Below are 17,884 nucleotides of genomic sequence, written 5' to 3'. Positions count from 1 at the left end.
CTAGACCCTGACTTCCATCTCTTGCAGCAGCCCTCAGGATTTTATGGCTTCCTCAGAGTCGGTGGATCCCAACATTGGTGGCTTTAAAACTGCTGCTGCCCAGGGACCAGGAAACATGTCTAAGAATATTATTCTTAGCAGCTTTATTTATAAACACTGGAAACCACTTTGATGTCCGTCAACTGGTAAATGGATGAACAAGTCGTGTTCAGATGACTGCGATGGGGATTCTCATAGACCTGACGACGGAGGGGGCAAGGAGCCAGACACAAATCAAAACGTCGTGTGGTGTCGTCAGTCAGAACCGCCTGCACCTGGGAGTGGGCGTGGGGCGTGGACCCGAAAAGGAGACTTCTGGGGCAGTGGGCGTATTCTCTCTACTAATCTGGATGGCAGTTAACATGGGTTTACACGCACATGTAAAAATACATGGAGTTGTAACCTAAGATATGTACCCTGCACTGTTAAGTATGTGCTGTGTATATCCTTAGTCGCTCAAGTCGTGTCCTACTCTTTGCAACCCCATGGACTGTAGCCCACCAGGCACCTCTGTCTATGGGGCTTCTCCAGGCAAGAATACTGGAGTGAGCTGCCATGCCCTCCTCCAGAGGATCTTCCCAACCCAGGGATCAAACCCAGGTCTGCTCATTGCAGGTGGATTCTTTCACCATCTGAGCCATGAGGGAAACCCATTGTGAAATATACCACACACATCAAGAAAAATTAAGAAGCAGAAGACTAATGCCTTCCCCCTCACCCCTCGACTGAGTGTCTGACTTAACAGATCCGGGGTGTGGCCTGGGTAAATAGATTTTTGAAAGCCTCTCAAAGCATTCTAACAGGCTGCAGTGTGTGCTAAGTCGCTTCAGTTGTGTCTGACCTCACGGCCTGTAGCCCACCGGGCTCCTCTGTTCGTGAGATTCTCCGGGTAAGAATACAGGGGTGGGGTGGGGAGCCAGAGCCCCGCCTCTCACTGCTCTGAATCCAGGGCTCTGGCTTCCTCCCCCCAACCTCGGCCCCAGTGGCAAGACCCCAATGCAGAGGGCAGCCTGGGATGGCAGGAAGGCTTTAGGCTCTGCAGAGTCCAGTCCCACTGAAATGGAGCAAGACCCTATGGTCCTTGTCCTCCCGGGTCTTCTGCTTGCCTTGTCTGTGGAAAAACTTTAACCAAAGAACAAGTTTAATCCGAGAAGTGAGCAAATGCAGGAACAAAGAAAAATAATCAAAGGAGACCAAATAATAATAGTTTAGTCATTAAGCATAGTCAAGAACCTTTAATTCCTTTTCCAGGGCTATAGACAATATTCTGAGCCATATCCTGTGAGCTGTCTTATAGATGCTGAAGCCCCCCCCAGGTGGAAAAGTCAGCTACATGATGACCAGACTCTAGCCATGACATAAGCTGCCACAGTTCTGAGAACTGGCCTCAAAGAAATGGAAACAAACCAACCCTGGAACTGCAGATTAACTACTTAAAACAATCAAGATGGCCAATTTTAAGATGATGGTCAGAGCTGACTGTTTCTGCAAGCCACTCAGCCTATAAAAGCTATTGCCCACTGATTTCCGGGGGCAGGGGGATGGGGTGGCTAGAGTTGGCCTTTGGACAGGTGCACAATTACCCATCGAAAATAAAGCAAACTTTCCTTTCCACCAACCTGGCCTCTTTAATGGCTTTTAAGTGGCCTTGAGCGGTGAGCAAGCAGGACCCACTTTTGGTTACACCATTACTTCCTACCTCTGTGTCCTGTGACCTTGAACAAAAAACATCTATTTCTCTAAGCCTGTTTTTGGGGGTTTTGTGTGTGTGTGTCTTTAACATGAGGCCAGTGATAGGTCTATATCTCATACTCAATACAGCATGCAGCTGCTGCTAAGTCGCTTCAGTCGTGTCCGACTCTGTGCGACCCCATAAACGGCAGCCCACTAGGCTCCTCTGTCCCTGGAATTCTCCAGGCAAGAACACTGGAGTGGGTTGCCATTTCCTTCTCCAATGCATCAAAGTGAAAAGTGAAAGTGAAATCTCTCAGTTGTGCCCGACTCTTACTGACCACATGGACTGCAGCCCACCAGGCTCCTCCATCCACGGGATTTTCCAGGCAAGGGCACTGGAGTGGGTTGCCCCTGCCTTCTCCGCAATACAGCATACTACTACTACTACTAAGTTGCTTCAGTCGTGTCCGACTCAATACAGCATAGGAGGGATAAAAATGGTATTTGTGTTGATAAAGGTAATCTCGGCCTTTCCTGATAGCTCAGCTGGTAAAGAATTTGCCTGCAATGCAGGAGATCTGGTTCAATCTCCGGGTTGAGAAGATACCCTGGAGGAGGGCATGGCAACCCACTCTAGTATTGTTGCCTGGAGAATCCCCATGGACAGAGGAGCCTGGTGGGCTCAGTCCATGGGATCGCAAGGAGTCGGACATGACTGAGTGACTAAGCACACACGCACAAAGGTGATCTCTTTAAAATATCCATCTGATCCTGTCCTGACTGCCTGAAACCTTTCTCCAGCTCTTCATTGCACTTGGAAGAAAGTCCTACCTCCTTCCTGAGGCCACTGTGGCTGTCCGGGTTCACCGTGCTCACCGTGTGGCCCTACTGGCTGCCTTGCAGTTCAAGCCCTCCTCTGAAGCAGGGCTTTTCACTGAGTGTTCCTCCAGGCTTTTCTCAACCCAAGATCTGGGTCACCATGCCCTGATTCTCTCTTCATAGCACCCAGCACATGACAGAGGTATTTGTTGCCTGGTGGATGGGAGTATGTCTTGCCCCCATTCTTGCCCCACCACCTGCCCCAGCTGCTCAGTGCCTTGCTGCTGAATGAAACTCAGTGAACTCAAGGATCCGCTGTCATCTGAGAAATCTTCTCTAAGTGCCAGAGGGTATTGTTATTCGTCCTCCTTCCTGATTCACTAAACTCTCATCTCCTCTGCTTACCATGAGGTTGCTGTTTATTCCTGAAACGCTATTAAGTACCCCAGTCACATGAGAGACACTGTGCTAACTGCTAGAGAGGATGCAGAGAGGAGCAGGGCATGGCCCCTGCCCTCGAGAAGGCTGCATCCAGGGATGGATGAGCGGGGAACAAGGGCGAGTGGGGGTGCTTTGGGGTCCCTCCACATCCTCTCCTCACTCCACATCCTCTCTAGGTGATCTCAGAACCTCACAGGGTCTTAGATGGTTCCCTGACCTAATCTAACCCAGCTCTCTCTCACAGGACAAATTCTGAGCTCTTTATCTAAAATAATCCTGGATTTTTTTCATCAATGTGTCTCACAGGCACAAATGCAACAAAATCTAAAACTGAATCCATCTCTCATAAACAACTCAGTGAGATTCCAGAGAAAAAGAAGCATAGCTTATTGAGGAAATGATGCTGAGAGACCAGCTAACACTTTGGAGGGAGAATTTTTATATCAGAAGACATGCCAAGAAGATAAAAGATATGGATGGTGGTGCTCAGTCGGGTCTGATTCTGTGACCCCATGGACTGTAGCCCACTGCTCCTCTGTCCATGGGATTTCCCAGGCAAGAATACTGAAGTGGGTTGCTATTTCCTTCTCCAGGGGATCTTCCTGACCCAGGGATCGAACCCAAGTCTCCTACATTGGCAAACCGTTCACCTCAGACTGACACTTGAACCCAGACAAAACCCACAATCTTCCAACAGAGATCACAACACCTGGTTTTAGGACCTAAAAGAATTCAGTGAGAGACAAAGTGACAGGTAAGAAGTGGATGTATTCAGAGAGAAACACACTCCACAGAGTGTGGGCCATCTCAGAGAGTGAGTGTGGCCTCAAAATGTGATGTGGCTAGCTTTTATGGGTTGGGTAATTTCATAGGCTAATGAGTAGGAAGTTTATTCCAACTATTTTGGGGAAGAGGCAGAGATTTCCAGGAAGTGGGTCACTGCCCACCTTTTGATCTTTGATGATTGGCCTTGGACAGAAGAGCTGGGTGGGTTACAGTCCAAGAGCTGGACACAACTTAGCGACTAAACCACAACCTTAGAACTGTAATGGAGCCTCTGGGTGTCATTTAGCTCGCTGATATGTTACAATATGTGCCTTGGTAGTTCAGAGAGTAAAGAATCTGCCTGCAATGCTGGAGACCTGGGTTCAATCCCTGAGTCAGGAAGATCTCCTGGAGAAGGAAATGGCAACCCACTTCAGTGTTCTTGCCTAGAGAATTCCATGGACAGAGGAGCCTGGTGGGCTGCAGTCCATGGGATCATTAAGAGTCAGACACAACTGAGGGATAACACTTTAACTATGTTACAATGAGCATATACTGAGTGCCAGGGTCCAGCCCCGGCTGATCCAGGGTATTCGAAGCGGGGATGGCGTCAGCGAGGATCAGGATACAATAGCTTCAATTAGATATTAATTAAAGATGTAAAGAGTAATAGCATGAGGATAGCTCAGTAGGAAAATTCAGTGGAGAAAAGAGGCTGAGTAGCTTGGTTTACGCGGGAGACCAATAAAACTTCAAGACAAGAAGTTTGCACCACTTACGTAGGCCGCAGGTGTCCTTCCGTTCTCCCGAAGGAGAGGAGACACTGAGGCCTCCCTGGTCGGATCTTAGAAGCCCAGGCATAATTAGTAAGCATAGCGGGTTCCGCGCTCCAGATGGAGACTCAGCCAGAGTGAGAGAGAGAGCGATATGGGGAGACCAGTATTTCGAGAAACTGATCCCAATTCTTTATTTTCCATGGTCTACTTTTATACACTGAGATGTTATGCAAAAGTCACGCGGGGTCAGCAGTCCTGACTTTTATCAAAGTCAGGTGCTTCATACAAATGTATACAGAGGTCTTAGGGGTGTTACATCATCTTCTGGCCAGGGGGCCTGCTGACAATTTATGACCCTCTCCTTGTGACAGCGGTCAGTCAACCAGGACACTTATGTCTCCAGGGGTGATTATTCTTAAAACAGATGCCACCCAAATAAAGTTACATTCCTATAGGGTGAGGGTATAGTGGGTTTTAGTTAAGGAAAGAATTTACTTAGCCTAAGGTCTAACGTGATTTATATCAAAGGTTAATACTTATTTCTTCTATATATTCATTAATGTGTGTAAGGGCAGGGGATGTGGAGACTTAGCAACAAACATTGGCTCAACAAATGAAAAACCCTTCACCAATACAATTTCTAATCAGTCCATTATACTTATACTAATGGTTTTCTAACTTTTCTAAGGAACCTGTTTTTAGAAGGTTTAAAGCATCTCGTGCCTCTCACGGTTGGGAGGCTGTGAGCAATCACATGTGGCCGGACAAGCCTGTCAGGCAGGCTAGAGAACCTTCAGAGGAGTTTGTAGGTTAAAACACTCTTGTCATGCCCAGGAGTTTTTATTAACTGGAGCTCTAAGTTAACTCCTTCTCCGAAAGAGGTGGTAGGGGACAGCCCCCCATAAAGTCAGAGGTGTAGGTGAGAGCACAAAGTAGTAAAGTAGGCAGGCTCTGGTTATGGGGGTAGATGCTCGAGGATTTCCAGGGGGACTCCTGAGGCTCGATCCCACCTTTGCGTATGTCGAGCCTCCTTCCTCATGACCTTTGCCACGGGCGGAGTGCCTCACTCTGGCCCCCAACATCTCCCCCTTTTTTATTTCTTAAAACAGCCAGATGCAGCTCAGTCGCGAGCTTCCAAATACTCTGCCGAAGAATCCTGACAAACAAGGAAGTTTTCCCAAAACTCGAGTCTATGACTCGGGAGTCAGCATTTGTCCCAAGATATACATCACATCCTTCCAAGTGAGGTCATAAAGCATAGTAACACCCTTAAAAGCTCTAATATATTTTTCTGGGTCCTCTAAATAGTCTCCCAGATCCTCCTTGATTCTTTGTATTTCTTGATAAGAGAAAGGCTTATTAACTCTCACAGACTGATTATTTCTCCTGGTGGGTGTTTCAACTAAAGGGAGAGAAAGGGAGGGCTCCATATTCATGAAAACAGAGGCATGGACCTTGCTCAGTATATCCCTTCCCAAAAGGGGTGAGGGAGATTCTGGCACAATCAGAAACTCGTGTGAAAACAGCACAGAATCTCAGTTGCAAGATAAAGAATAACTGAAATAATACCTTCTGGTTCATCCAGACAGTCCCATTATGGAAGCGGATGGGGAAGAAAGTGATCCAGGGGCTTCAGTAAGCACAGAAAAAGTTGCCCCAGTATCTAAAAGGAAATCAACGGATTGGCCCCCCACAACTATTAATACCCAGGGTTCCTCAGGTGTAATTAGGACTGGAGCTTGTGTGGGAACCCCCGGGCACCTTCAGTCCTGATTGTCTTGAGAGTCCGACCCCGGAGACCTACGCCTCTGGGGGCAGTATCTCTTCCAGTGTGGTCCTTTGCAGACCGTACGTGGAGCCGGGGGTGGCTTAGATGCCTGAGGGCAATCCCGCTTGAGGTGCCCCTCCTTTCCACAGTAATAGCAAGCCCATCCCTTTTCACCTGGGCCCCTCTGGGCATTTTTCTCAGGCTGTTTAAGAACATTTTTCATAGCCTTGGCAGATCAAGGTTTAGTTGAAGTTGACTTGTCTGCCATCTTGGAAAGGGCAATGCCAAAAATTGTTCAAACTACCATACAACTGTGCTCATTTCACCTACTAGCAAGGTAATGCTCAAAATTCTTCAAGCTAGCCATCAACAATATGTGAACTTCTAGATGTAACGAGAACTTCTAGATGTAAAAGCTGGATTTAGAAAAGGCTGAGGAATCGAAGTTGAACTTGCCAACATCCATTGGATTATAGAAAAAGCAAGAGAATTCCAGAAAAAATCTACTTCTGCTTCATTGACTATGCTAAAGCTTTTGATTGTGTTGGTCACAACAAACTTTGGAAAATTCTTCAATAGATGGAAATACCAGACCACCTTACCTGTCTCCTGAGAAATCTCTATGAAGGTCAAGAAGCAACAGTTACAACCAGACTTGGAATAACAGACTGGTTCAAAATTGGGAAAAGAGTACATCAAGGCTGTATATTGTCACCCTGCTTATTTAACTTATATACAGAGTACATCATAGGAAATGCCAGGCTGGAGGACTCACAAGCTGGAATCAAGATTGCCAGGAGAAATATCAATTACCTCAGATATGCAGATGTCACCACCCTAATAGCAGAAAGTGAAGAGGAACTAAAGAGCCTCTTGATGAAGGTGAAAGAGGAAAGTGAAAAAGTTGGCTTAAAACTCAACATTCAAAAAATGAAGACCATGGCATCCAGTCCCTTCACTTCATGACAAATAGATGGGGGAAAATGGAAACAATGCCAGACTTTATTTTCCTGGGCTCCAAAATCACTGCAGATATTGACTGCAGCCATGAAATTAAAAGACACTCACTCCTTGGAAAAAAAGCAATCACCAACCTAGACAGTGTATTAAAAAGCAAAGACATCATTTTGCTGACAAAGGTCCATCTAGTCAAAGCTATGGTTTTTCCAGTAGTCGTGTATGGATGTGAGAGCTGGATCATAAAGAAGGCTGAGAGTGGAAGAATTGATGCTTTCTAACTGTGGTGATGGAGAAGACTCTAGAGAATCCCTTGGACAGCAAGGAGATCAAACCAGTCAATCCTAAATGAAATCAGTCCTGAATATTCACTGGAAGGACTGATGCTGAAGCTGAAGCTCCAATACTTTGGCCACCTGATGTGAAGTGCTGACTCGTTGGAAAAGACTGATTCTGAGAAGGATTGAGGACAGGAGGAGAAGGGGTGACCGAGGGTGGATGGCATCACTGACTCAATAGACATGAGTTTGAGCAAACTCTGGGAGATAGTGAAGGACAGGGAAGCCTGGCATGCTGCAGTCCATGAGGTCACAAAGAGCTGGACATGACTTGGACTTCCCTGGTGCCTCAGATGGTAAAGCGGCTGCCTACAATGCAGGAGACCCAGGTTTGATTCCTGGGTCGGGAAGATCCCCTGGAGAAGGAAATGTCACTCCACTCCAGTATTCTTGCCTGGAAAATCCCATGGACAGAGGATCCTGTTAAGCTACAGTCCATGGGATTGCAAAGACTAGGACACAACTGAGTGACTTCACTTCTTCTTCACTCACTTCACTTAGCAACTGAACAAAAGCAAAGACTTTTAAATGAACTGCGAGTCATTGGAGGATTTTAAGCCGAGGAGTGACCTGGTCTGATATAGTAGCAGGATCACTCTAGCTCTGGTAAGGGAAGAGACCTGTGAGGCTGTATTTCAGTAAAATACATTAATTCCAGTGCTGCTGCTGGGAAGTGAGCCATCACCCCTGTCTCTTCCTGCTGGCTAGTTACAAGATCTTCTCCTTATCTCTGACGTTCTGCATCTTCATTATGACATGTTTAGGCATGGATCTGTTTTTACTTATCCAAGTTGGAATTTAAAGAGAGCAGTACATCTGAAGTGTGCTGTCTTCCAAGAATTCTGGAGGATTAAGATAGGGTCTCTTTCCCATGTTTTCTGTCATTTCCTTATGTGATTTCACATAGACATATATTAGACTTTCCCTCTTGATCCTTCCCACCTCAAATCCTTTATTCCAGCTATTCCATCACCTTTATTTTTTACCACATTTTTTATTAAAAAAATTGTATTGGGAATTCCTTGGTGGTTCAGGTGGTCAAGATTCTACTGCAGGGGACACTGGTTTGATCCCTGGTCAAGGAACTAAGAGTCCTCATGCCCTGCTCCATGACTCCCCAAATTTTATTGAAATATAGTTGATTTACAATATCGTGTCAGTTTCAAGGGCACAGGAGTGATTCAGTTATATATTCTTTTTCAGATTCTTTTCCTTTATAGGTTATTACATAATACCGAGTAGAGTCTCCTGTGCCATATCCAGTAGGTCCTTGCTGTTTACCTGTTTTATATATAGTAGTGTGTATATGTTAACTCCAGCCTCCTAATTTATCCCTGCCTGCCTTCACTCGTCCTGTCTCTTTTAATCTCTGGACTACATGGTGAATGCTTTTTGTTTTTGTTCTTGTTTTACTTCTGTCTTCTATTTCATGATTTTTCTATTCAAGTGTATCAAATCTGTTGTTTATTTTTTAAAATTAACTTTCAAATCTCAATCATTTTAGTTTTTATTGCTAGGAATTCTATGGTATTCTTTTCCAAATCTGCTTGACCAGTCCTTAGATTATGTTGTTCTTTGTCCAAATGTTCAAGATATTAAAAAAGAAATCTGTATACATGTTTGAATCTTATTTTTTTTAAATTGTGATAAAACATACATAACATTGGAAAAGGAAATGACAACCCACTCCAGTATTCTTGCCTGGGAAATCCCATGGGCAGAGGAGCCTGGTGGGCTACATACAGTCCATGGGGTTGAAAGCATTGGACACAACTTAGCAACTAAACCAACACCACCAAGATACATAATATAAAATTTACCATGTTAACCATTTTAAGTATACAATTCAGTAGTGTTAAATAATTCACATTGTTGTTCAATCGATCTCCAGAATTCTTTTCATCTTGCAAATTTATTTTTAAACTGTGAAAGGACAGAAACACTTGAAGAAACTATAGGTGAATATTTATATGATGTTGAAATATGGAGTGACTTTTTAGGCATTGCACCAGAGCCTGAAACCGTAACAATTTGAATAGAAAAGTGTGAAACTTCTTTAAAATACCATGAAAACTGAGACAAACTAAAAAAACTGGGAGAAATTCTTGAAAAATACGTGAGAAAGGGTTAATTGCTTTAATACATAGAGAATAATGTCAAGTCAGTAAGAAAATGTTAATAACTGCTGACCAGAATGTAACTGATAATGCCTTCCAGAAGTCAATGTGGCATGTGTCAAAAACCTAAAAATGTGAGCTAACACTGTAACTCAACAATTACACTGCCAAGGCTTTGTCCTAAAGAGACTGACAAGTGTGTAGATAAGTGTGTGGCATCATTAGTTATAACATTAAAGGATTAATATATATATATATATATATATATCCAATCACAGAGTGTTGATTAAATCATCCATCACATAGTCATTAAAATTGTAGGTATTAATTACCTTGAAGAGAGATTCATGATATAGCTGTAAAAGAAAAAAAAAACAAAACAGGTTTCCAAATACGTACAACATACGTATCACAACATACGTACAAATCATCCCAGTTTTGTCAAAAAATACATTTCCTATGACCCACGTTTGATCCCTGGGTCCGGAAAATGCCCTGGAGAAGGGAATGACGACCCGCTCCAGTGTTCTTGCCTGGAGAATCCCATGGACAGAGAGAGGAGCCTGGCAGGCTACAGTCCACGGGGTCGCAAATAGCCGGACTCGACTGAGCTGGGCAACTAACACTTTTCTTTCACTTCATACCAAAACGTTAATAGCGACTCACTGGTTGATGGAATTTTATTCTTTCATTATTGGTATTGCCGTCACTGTTATTTTGTAGGCAGGGTATTTCCTTTTCCCTGCTCAAAGAACATATATTCCTTACATAATAATAAGTTAAATTAACCGGTGGGAAACGGAGAAAATAAAGACGTAGCGTGTTTCTAAAGGACCCGACCAGGCAAGAAAGTGATCATTTCTTGATGAGGCACGCCGGCTCCCGGGCCGCCAGTCTCTCAGGCACCGCCGAGGCCGCCCCAGGCAGCTCGCGGGTCCTGACAAGGGGCGGGGCCCGGCAGCCCGGAAGAGGCCTCGCTCCGCGCATGCCCCTTCCTTTCCAGCGCCGGCCCCGGACACAGCAACCGTCGCGGTGAGTCTCTCCGGCGTCGCGGTGCCATCGGCCCCCATCCTGGCTCTGTCTCCGCCGCCGCCGTCGTGCCTCGCCGGGTTAAGGGTGGCGGGGGCCCTCTCCCGCTCCCCGCACGTCCATTTCCGAGCAGGCAGGGCCCAGAAGCGCATTTCTTGGGGGGCAGTAGTGGGGCCCTGGCAGGCGAAGATTGGTGTCCGGATGGAGGAGGGGAAGATGAAACCCTAGAGTGGCGGGGACCGTCCGGGCGAGACTGGGGAGACTGTGTCCCTTCCTCACGCTTGTTTCTTTTTTTCGGGGTAGAACCCTCCGAACTGCCTCCCTGCTCGGCCATGGAGCTCTGGTTTAGGAGTAGAGGGGTGGGCTGTGAGGGCCTCAGCCTTTTGCTTTGGGGTCAGAGACCCGTCACAGATCGACAGGCTTCTGGCCCCTTCTCGCTCGCCAGAAGGCACCGCCGCGCGCGTTCAGCATTAGGTATAGTTGCTGATGCGCCCCAAACACTCCGAGGGTGTAGGGTCTGAGGGGCTTCCCTGACAGCCCAGTTTGTAAAGAATCCGCCTGCAATGCAGGAGACCCCAGTTCGATTCCTGGGTCGGGAAGATCCGCTGGAGAAGGGATAGGTTACCCATTCCAGTATTTTTGGGCTTCCCTGGTGGCTCAGCTGGCAAAGATTCTGCCTGCAATGCGGGAGACCACTCCAGTATTTGGCCTGGAGAATTCCATAGGCTCTCAAAGAGTCGGACAGGACTGAGTGACTTTCACTATAAGGGTCTGACCCCTGCCCCGTTTATACTTGCGTTGTGAGAGTGAAAATCAGGTGGGAATGTCCCCCTAGCCCCACCCTCGTTTTATCTTAAAGTGCAGACAACTTCTCCATGAATCCTGTTTTTCAGGGTGGAGGAGGGAACTAGTGACGGTTGGGCTTAAGTTTGTAGGGGTTTAAATTCCTGTTTCCTGCATGTTCTTCGGTATGTTTGAGACTTCTACCCGTTGGATAGTGACTCTTGTGTGTGGGTTCAGTCTTACGGGGTGATGAACTGGGTTATGGCTCTGGCCACAGTGCTCAGAAGTATTCTTGCTGATTTCTTCCTTCTTGCAGATGTTGATGCCTAAGAAGAACCGGATTGCCATTTATGAACTCCTTTTTAAGGAGGGGGTGATGGTGGCCAAGAAGGATGTCCACATGCCCAAGCACCCGGAGCTAGCAGACAAGAATGTGCCCAATCTTCACGTCATGAAAGCCATGCAGGTAGCTGGGGTGTGGGTGGAGGGGGGCTTTTCCACTGGTGTTCAAGGCGAGGTCAGGACTCCCAGTGCCGCCTGCTACCTTAAAGGGCTGTAAGGTAGATACACCGTGGAAGCTCGTCTGCTGTGCAGTTTAGCTTCCTGTTTGCACTGCCTTCCTAGCTTCAAGCCTCTAGTTCTGTCTTAACAGTGGTGTTCTGTCTTACAGTCTCTCAAGTCACGAGGCTACGTGAAGGAACAGTTTGCCTGGAGACATTTCTACTGGTACCTCACCAACGAGGGCATCCAGTATCTCCGTGATTACCTCCACCTGCCCCCTGAGATCGTGCCCGCCACCCTGCGCCGCAGCCGTCCTGAGACTGGCCGGCCAAGGCCCAAAGGTATAGTGCTCACGTGATGTCTGCAAGGGCATCCTCTGAAGATCTTTCGGGGGGAGAGGTGAAATGCTGGGGTTTTGTGTGGTCCAGGAGGTGGTCTTATTAATACATCACCATTGGAATCAACTTTTTTTTTTTTTTAAATACAGGAGAACAAAGTCATACTTGTTTAAGTTTAAATTCTTAAAGATGACCGTAGCAGGAAGACTGCTTTGAAATTTGGCACAAATCATGCCACTGTTTTCCGTGAGCATGGGTTGTCTTTTTCCCAGATAACTCTGGTCTTGTTAGCTTTTCCTCCAGGAATTAGTGTCATTCTTTGCTTTGTACACATAAGCACATCTCTTGCCTGGATAGAATTCAATTTCATCTTGAGCATGTACACCTTCAGTTTTCAGGCGAGCTGTGTGCTCCCTCTGGTTTTGTAGATGGCTGCTTCTAACCAGCAAAAATGGCCTTGGACCACAGACTTGTAGATGTATTTGTCATCTTAGAAGTCCCTGTTTGCAGCAGACCCCACTTGTTTGCTCTCGAGGTTTAGTTGCATGAATTCCACAGGATCCAGAATGGGTGAAAGAGTGGAATCAGCTTTTGGGGTACTCTGGCATGCAAGATCTAAGTCAAGTTCTAGAACCTTGAATGGAATTGAACACAGGTCTTCAGGCCATCCTAAGAAGTGGTGTTAAACACAGGCCAGATACATGTGGTAGGGTGTTGAGAGTTCAAGTAAACCAAGGTGTTTATCCCTCAAGAGGTCCAGAGCAAAGCTGTTTACCACACGTGAAAAAAATGAAAAGAGTTTCTTGGCAATGGGAGGAAAATAATCAAAAGCCAAATAGGACAGAACAGATGTAGATAGAGAGTGTGTGTATGTGTATATATACATGTATATCTGTATGTATACACACACATGTATAAGTAACACTATGAAAGGATCCTGTTTGCAGGAAGTTACCTTCTCACTTGAGATCATTGCTGGCTCACAATTGGCATTTGTCAAGTTTATGGTTCCCTTATTTTCTTTAAAAAAAAAAAAAACCCTGTACCAGAGGAGCCGTTTATGAGTTTGAGTAATGAAATGCAGAGATTACTAAAAACATGATCATCAGACTGCCTAGGTTCCCTGGAAAGATGTCATGGAGCTCAGGAATTTGTATTCTTTATGAAAACTCACGAGGGTGTTCTACTGGTTAGGTAGGATTACATATGTGTAGAGCAAAGGTTCTTCATTGGACCTTGGAATCACTCTTTTATTTAATCATATAAATGCTATAGATAATTTTGTGGAGTAACAAGGTAGAGAGAATGCTAGATTGACCTTCCAGTGTTAGAATGTTGTCGCTTTTTAAATCTGCCTTAATATGTATGTTTCACAGCCTAGTGAGGTATAAGGCAAAGCCTGAGCAGAATTAAAGGAATCTTGGTGGCTTTTATTTATATACTTACATTGGAGGTAAGGCTTGCCGCTTATGGTGACTCCTTTCCTGTTTGCACTAGAAGTTTTCTATTTCAGAGATGGGTCAAGTTCAAAATTTTGGCTATTCAAATGTTTGTAGAAATGACTGGGTTTCTTTATTTGCCAGATATTTGGAAAATCTATGTTGAGAAATAGAAGAAAGCAGACCTTTTGCAGGTGTGGTGGTGGTATAGTTGTTAAGTCGTGTCCAACTCTTGCAACCCCAATGGACTGGAGCCTGCCAGACTCCTGTCCATGGGATTCTCCAGGCAAGCATACTGGAGTGGGTTGCCATGTATAACATTTTAATAGGATGTGCATTCTCGTAGGTCTTTGAGGAGTCAGAATGTCACTGATGGCAAGTATCTAGCTGACAGTTCTGGGTGTAGGAGTTCTTGTCCCATTAACGCATCATAACCGAGTTTTTGCAAAGTGAAAGTGGAGAGCAGTTTTGAATTTTCCTGACCTGAAAGGAGCAGAGTTCCTGTGTTTCCCTGTGTTCATACTGTGGTTTAATCTGTGCAGGTCTGGAGGGAGAGCGACCTGCAAGACTCACGCGAGGGGAAGCCGACAGAGACACCTACAGACGAAGCGCCGTGCCCCGTGAGTATCCGCGTGTGGATCTGGTGTTGGGGTGGAGTCTCAGGATTCTCCCCCGCCTGGGGCTCGGCCCTTGAAGATGCCAAGGTGACCAGTGAAGGTCCTTGGGTTCATCTCAGATCATTCCATCTGGAGTCCATTGTGCGTCTTGCCTTCTTCGGGGGTGGGGGTTAGGAGGGACGCTGTCTGAGCTGGGGACACAAAACACTTTAAAGACCTTTAACTGGAACAAAACTGAAAACTTTCAGGAGAGCAACATGCTTTTCTTTGTTTTGTGTTCCTGTGTGGTAAGTTACTTGAGGGCAGGGCCCAATCACGTTTGTTTCTTTTTATTGCCAAAATAATGCAAACTTTTGTTTTTAAATAGCAGATATTCCCATTGATGGGAACCACAGATGTCTGTTCATACAATAGATACATTGAGTGCCTGTGGTTTATGCCAGACACGATTCTAGGAGCTAGGGGGTAGTAGTGTACATAAAAAGATGAGATGCTCTTCTCTCTTGAACTTGCATTTTGGTGTTAGGAGATGAATAAGCAAAAATAGGTGTATAATCATGTCCACGGTGGGTGCCACAGGGAAAAATTAAAGCAGGGGAGTAGGTATTGAAATTTCCAGTAGGATTTGCAGGAAAGGTCCTGTCAAAGTGAGATAGAAGCAAGCATCTGGGAGTAGTGAGGCTCCTGGGGGAAGGCGTCTGGCTTGTCCAAACAAGATGGCAGGAGTGTTAGATGAGATGTCTTGTAGTTGTGGGCCATGGTAGGACTTGAGGTTTTACTCTGTAATAAGATGGGGAGGGATTCAGCTTGTTTTAAAGAGACTATCCTTATTGCAGAAGTAGTAATTTGTGATATAAAAGCAAGGTATAAAAGGGAATTTATACTTTTACTACTCCTGCCTGGTGGCTCAGATGGTAAAGAATCTGCCTGGAAGGCAGGAGACCTGGGGAAGATCCCCCGGAGAAGGAAATGGCAACCCACTCCAGTGTTCTGGCCTGGAGAATTCCAGGGACAGAGGAGCCTGGCAGGCTACATACAGTCCATGGGGTCACAGAGAGTCAGACACAACTGAATGACTTTCACTTCCCTGTTGTCTCCTACTTGTGGTACCTGATTCTTCAGATGTGAAATAATGATAGAAGTGAGCACTTGAACTAAATACTCCTAAGAAAGAATTCCTCCAGCAGACAGGCTCTTGGTTCAGAGAAAGTTGCTCTTTTTAGATGTCATGGTACACTGGAAATGGGTCAGAGGATGTGACAGTTGGTCCTGAAGTGGAGGGTGGGGAAGTGAGCATTTCAGGGGGAGATGGGCATGATCAGGTATGAAGATGGGAAGATACAGTGGCTCGCTGGTTGGGGGTTGCTGCTGAGTAGGCAGCAGCCTGTAGTGGGTGTGGTCTGACTTGGGCCAGAGGTAGGGTCGATTTGGATATGAATTACTGATTTAGCCCTGCCACTGCTATCACCCTGCCCCTCAAATGTGAATTGTACATTTTTATAGAAAGTTTAGTGTATATTAAATTTTTTTAAATTCCAGTATATTTTTAAATGTTACCTTAATTTTTAAAAAGTTACTTATATATGGTCATGCTGGGTCTTCACTGCTGGGTGGACTTTTCTCCAGCTGCAGCTACTCTAGTTGTGGTGCAGTAGCTTCTCGTTGTGGAACACGGTCTCTGGAGCACAGGCTTGGTAGCTGTGGCTCATGGGCTAAGTTGTTCCGAGGCATGCGGGATCTTCCCGGATTAGGGATTGAACCCAGGTGTCCTGCATTGGCAGGTGGATTCTCTACCACTGAGCCACCAGGGAAGCCCTAAACTGTTACTTTAATATGTGCGTTAGTGAGATACTTTGCGTTCTCTCGAGTCTTGAAGTCTCGTGGTATTTTGCACACGTCTCAGTTGGGACTGGTGGCTGCTATATAGAGCAGGGCGGAGTCTTGAAGTCTCGTGGTATTTTTGCACACGTCTCAGTTGGGACTGGTGGCTGCTGTATAGAGCAAGGCGGTCCTGGATCTTTCATCTTGTTTGCCTCTTTCCCTTGGTGATAGTAGAGTTGCTTTTTGTTTCTGTGAACCCTTCACCTCTTAGTGCTCCCGTCACTGAGCTCCCTCTGTGAGCTGGGTGCTGGTCTGAAGCGTGGAAGTAACTCAGTGATAGGAAGTGCCATATAGAAAGGGCATATAGTCCCGACTTTGTGGTCAAGGCAGCCTTCCTGGAGGAGGCAATACTTCGGGCTGTGAGTTTAGAAACATGTCTTGCTCAGGAGAATGCGGGAGCAAAGGTGGCTCAGAAGATGTCTCCCCACTGCAGGGTGTAATTTGCTTGTACTTCATTCTTTGTTGACATGACTTTTCTTGCAAGATGAGCTTGGGTCACTTGTCCGCCTTTGTTCTGTGGTAGATCAGACCATTTGATGCATCTAAATCTGTGTTTCTCATTTCAGCTGGTGCCGACAAGAAGGCCGAGGCCGGGGCTGGGTCAGCAACTGAATTCCAGTTTGTAAGTGTCCCCCTTTTGCTCTCAACCCTTTGGATCTGCTGCTTCAGGGATGTCCTAACCACACATTCCAAATAGGTTTTTACATTCAGGCACAGCCTGCAGTCTTCTGTAAAGAAAGAAATTACTGGAAATCTCACAAATCAACACTCCATGAGGCACAGTCATATTTTATAGTTCAGAAATGGTCAGCGTTACCCCCTGGGTTAGTTTTGTGAACTAAGCTGAGAACTGGACACTGGAGATTGAGCAGGCTCTAGACCCCAGTTCCCCATCTATAAAGTAGAGCTGGTGGTCGTACCTATTTCAAGCTAATTGTGAGAGTAGTTAATCCAAGTATAGTGTTCAGCCCTGGCATGGTGTATCACTGTCAGGACAGCTGCTGCCCCTGAGCAGCTCTTGACGGGACATGCTTGTTCTCTAGGTCTGCTTTGTGGGAAAGTGTATATGGTGACACAGGATCATGTCCTGTTGCTAGGTGCTTCCATGTGCCCCAGAATGGGGGTCCTCACTCCCAGTTTATAAAGGTGACCCCAGAGTCTGTGAGAGGCAGGCTGGATCCCCCGAGCCCTTACATTCGGGAGCCTCTGCAGTGACGATGAGGCCCGGCGCCTGGCACACCACTGATGCTGATGTACTTTCTCTTGCAGAGAGGCGGATTTGGTCGTGGACGTGGTCAGCCACCTCAGTGAAGTTGAAAGGGATTGTTTTGTGTTGAATAAACCTGTAAACAGAAGAAAATAATCTTGTGTGCCCTGTTTTGTTTGCATTATCTAGCCTAAACAGGAATAGTTCAGGTTTAAGGGTTAGAGTGTAAGTGGGGCAGGACCAGATTGGTTTTGGGAATTGTCATTTTCCAGGGTGACATCACTCGTTGCTGTTCGAGCTGTAGTGCTTGGCTTTGACCCGGGCCCTCCCTGTTCCAGCACTTGCTCCCTGTAGAGCCCTGTCCAGTGTGGTCACCATTCTGGGAGGTTGTGGGA

The 17,884-nt window shown here is 46.0% G+C and overlaps 1 protein-coding gene across 1 annotated transcript; it reads left to right on the top strand.

The window, feature by feature from the left end:
• Nucleotides 1-10,621: 10,621 nt before the first annotated feature.
• RPS10 (ribosomal protein S10) lies at nt 10,622-17,645 on the top strand. The gene is made up of 6 exons (XM_027524255.1): nt 10,622-10,726; nt 11,823-11,972; nt 12,177-12,348; nt 14,327-14,404; nt 16,849-16,904; nt 17,552-17,645. Exons 2-6 carry the CDS (start codon nt 11,823-11,825, stop codon nt 17,591-17,593), a joined length of 498 nt encoding a protein of 165 aa, XP_027380056.1. The 5' UTR covers nt 10,622-10,726; the 3' UTR covers nt 17,594-17,645.
• The last annotated feature ends 239 nt before the right edge of the window (nt 17,646-17,884 follow it).

The sequence above is a fragment of the Bos indicus x Bos taurus genome, chromosome 23 (genome assembly GCF_003369695.1).
Source record: "Bos indicus x Bos taurus breed Angus x Brahman F1 hybrid chromosome 23, Bos_hybrid_MaternalHap_v2.0, whole genome shotgun sequence".
Lineage (NCBI taxonomy): Eukaryota > Metazoa > Chordata > Mammalia > Artiodactyla > Bovidae > Bos > Bos indicus x Bos taurus.
The sequence above is the reverse complement of the archived record's forward strand: the minus strand, read 5'-3'. Positions and strand labels throughout refer to the sequence as shown.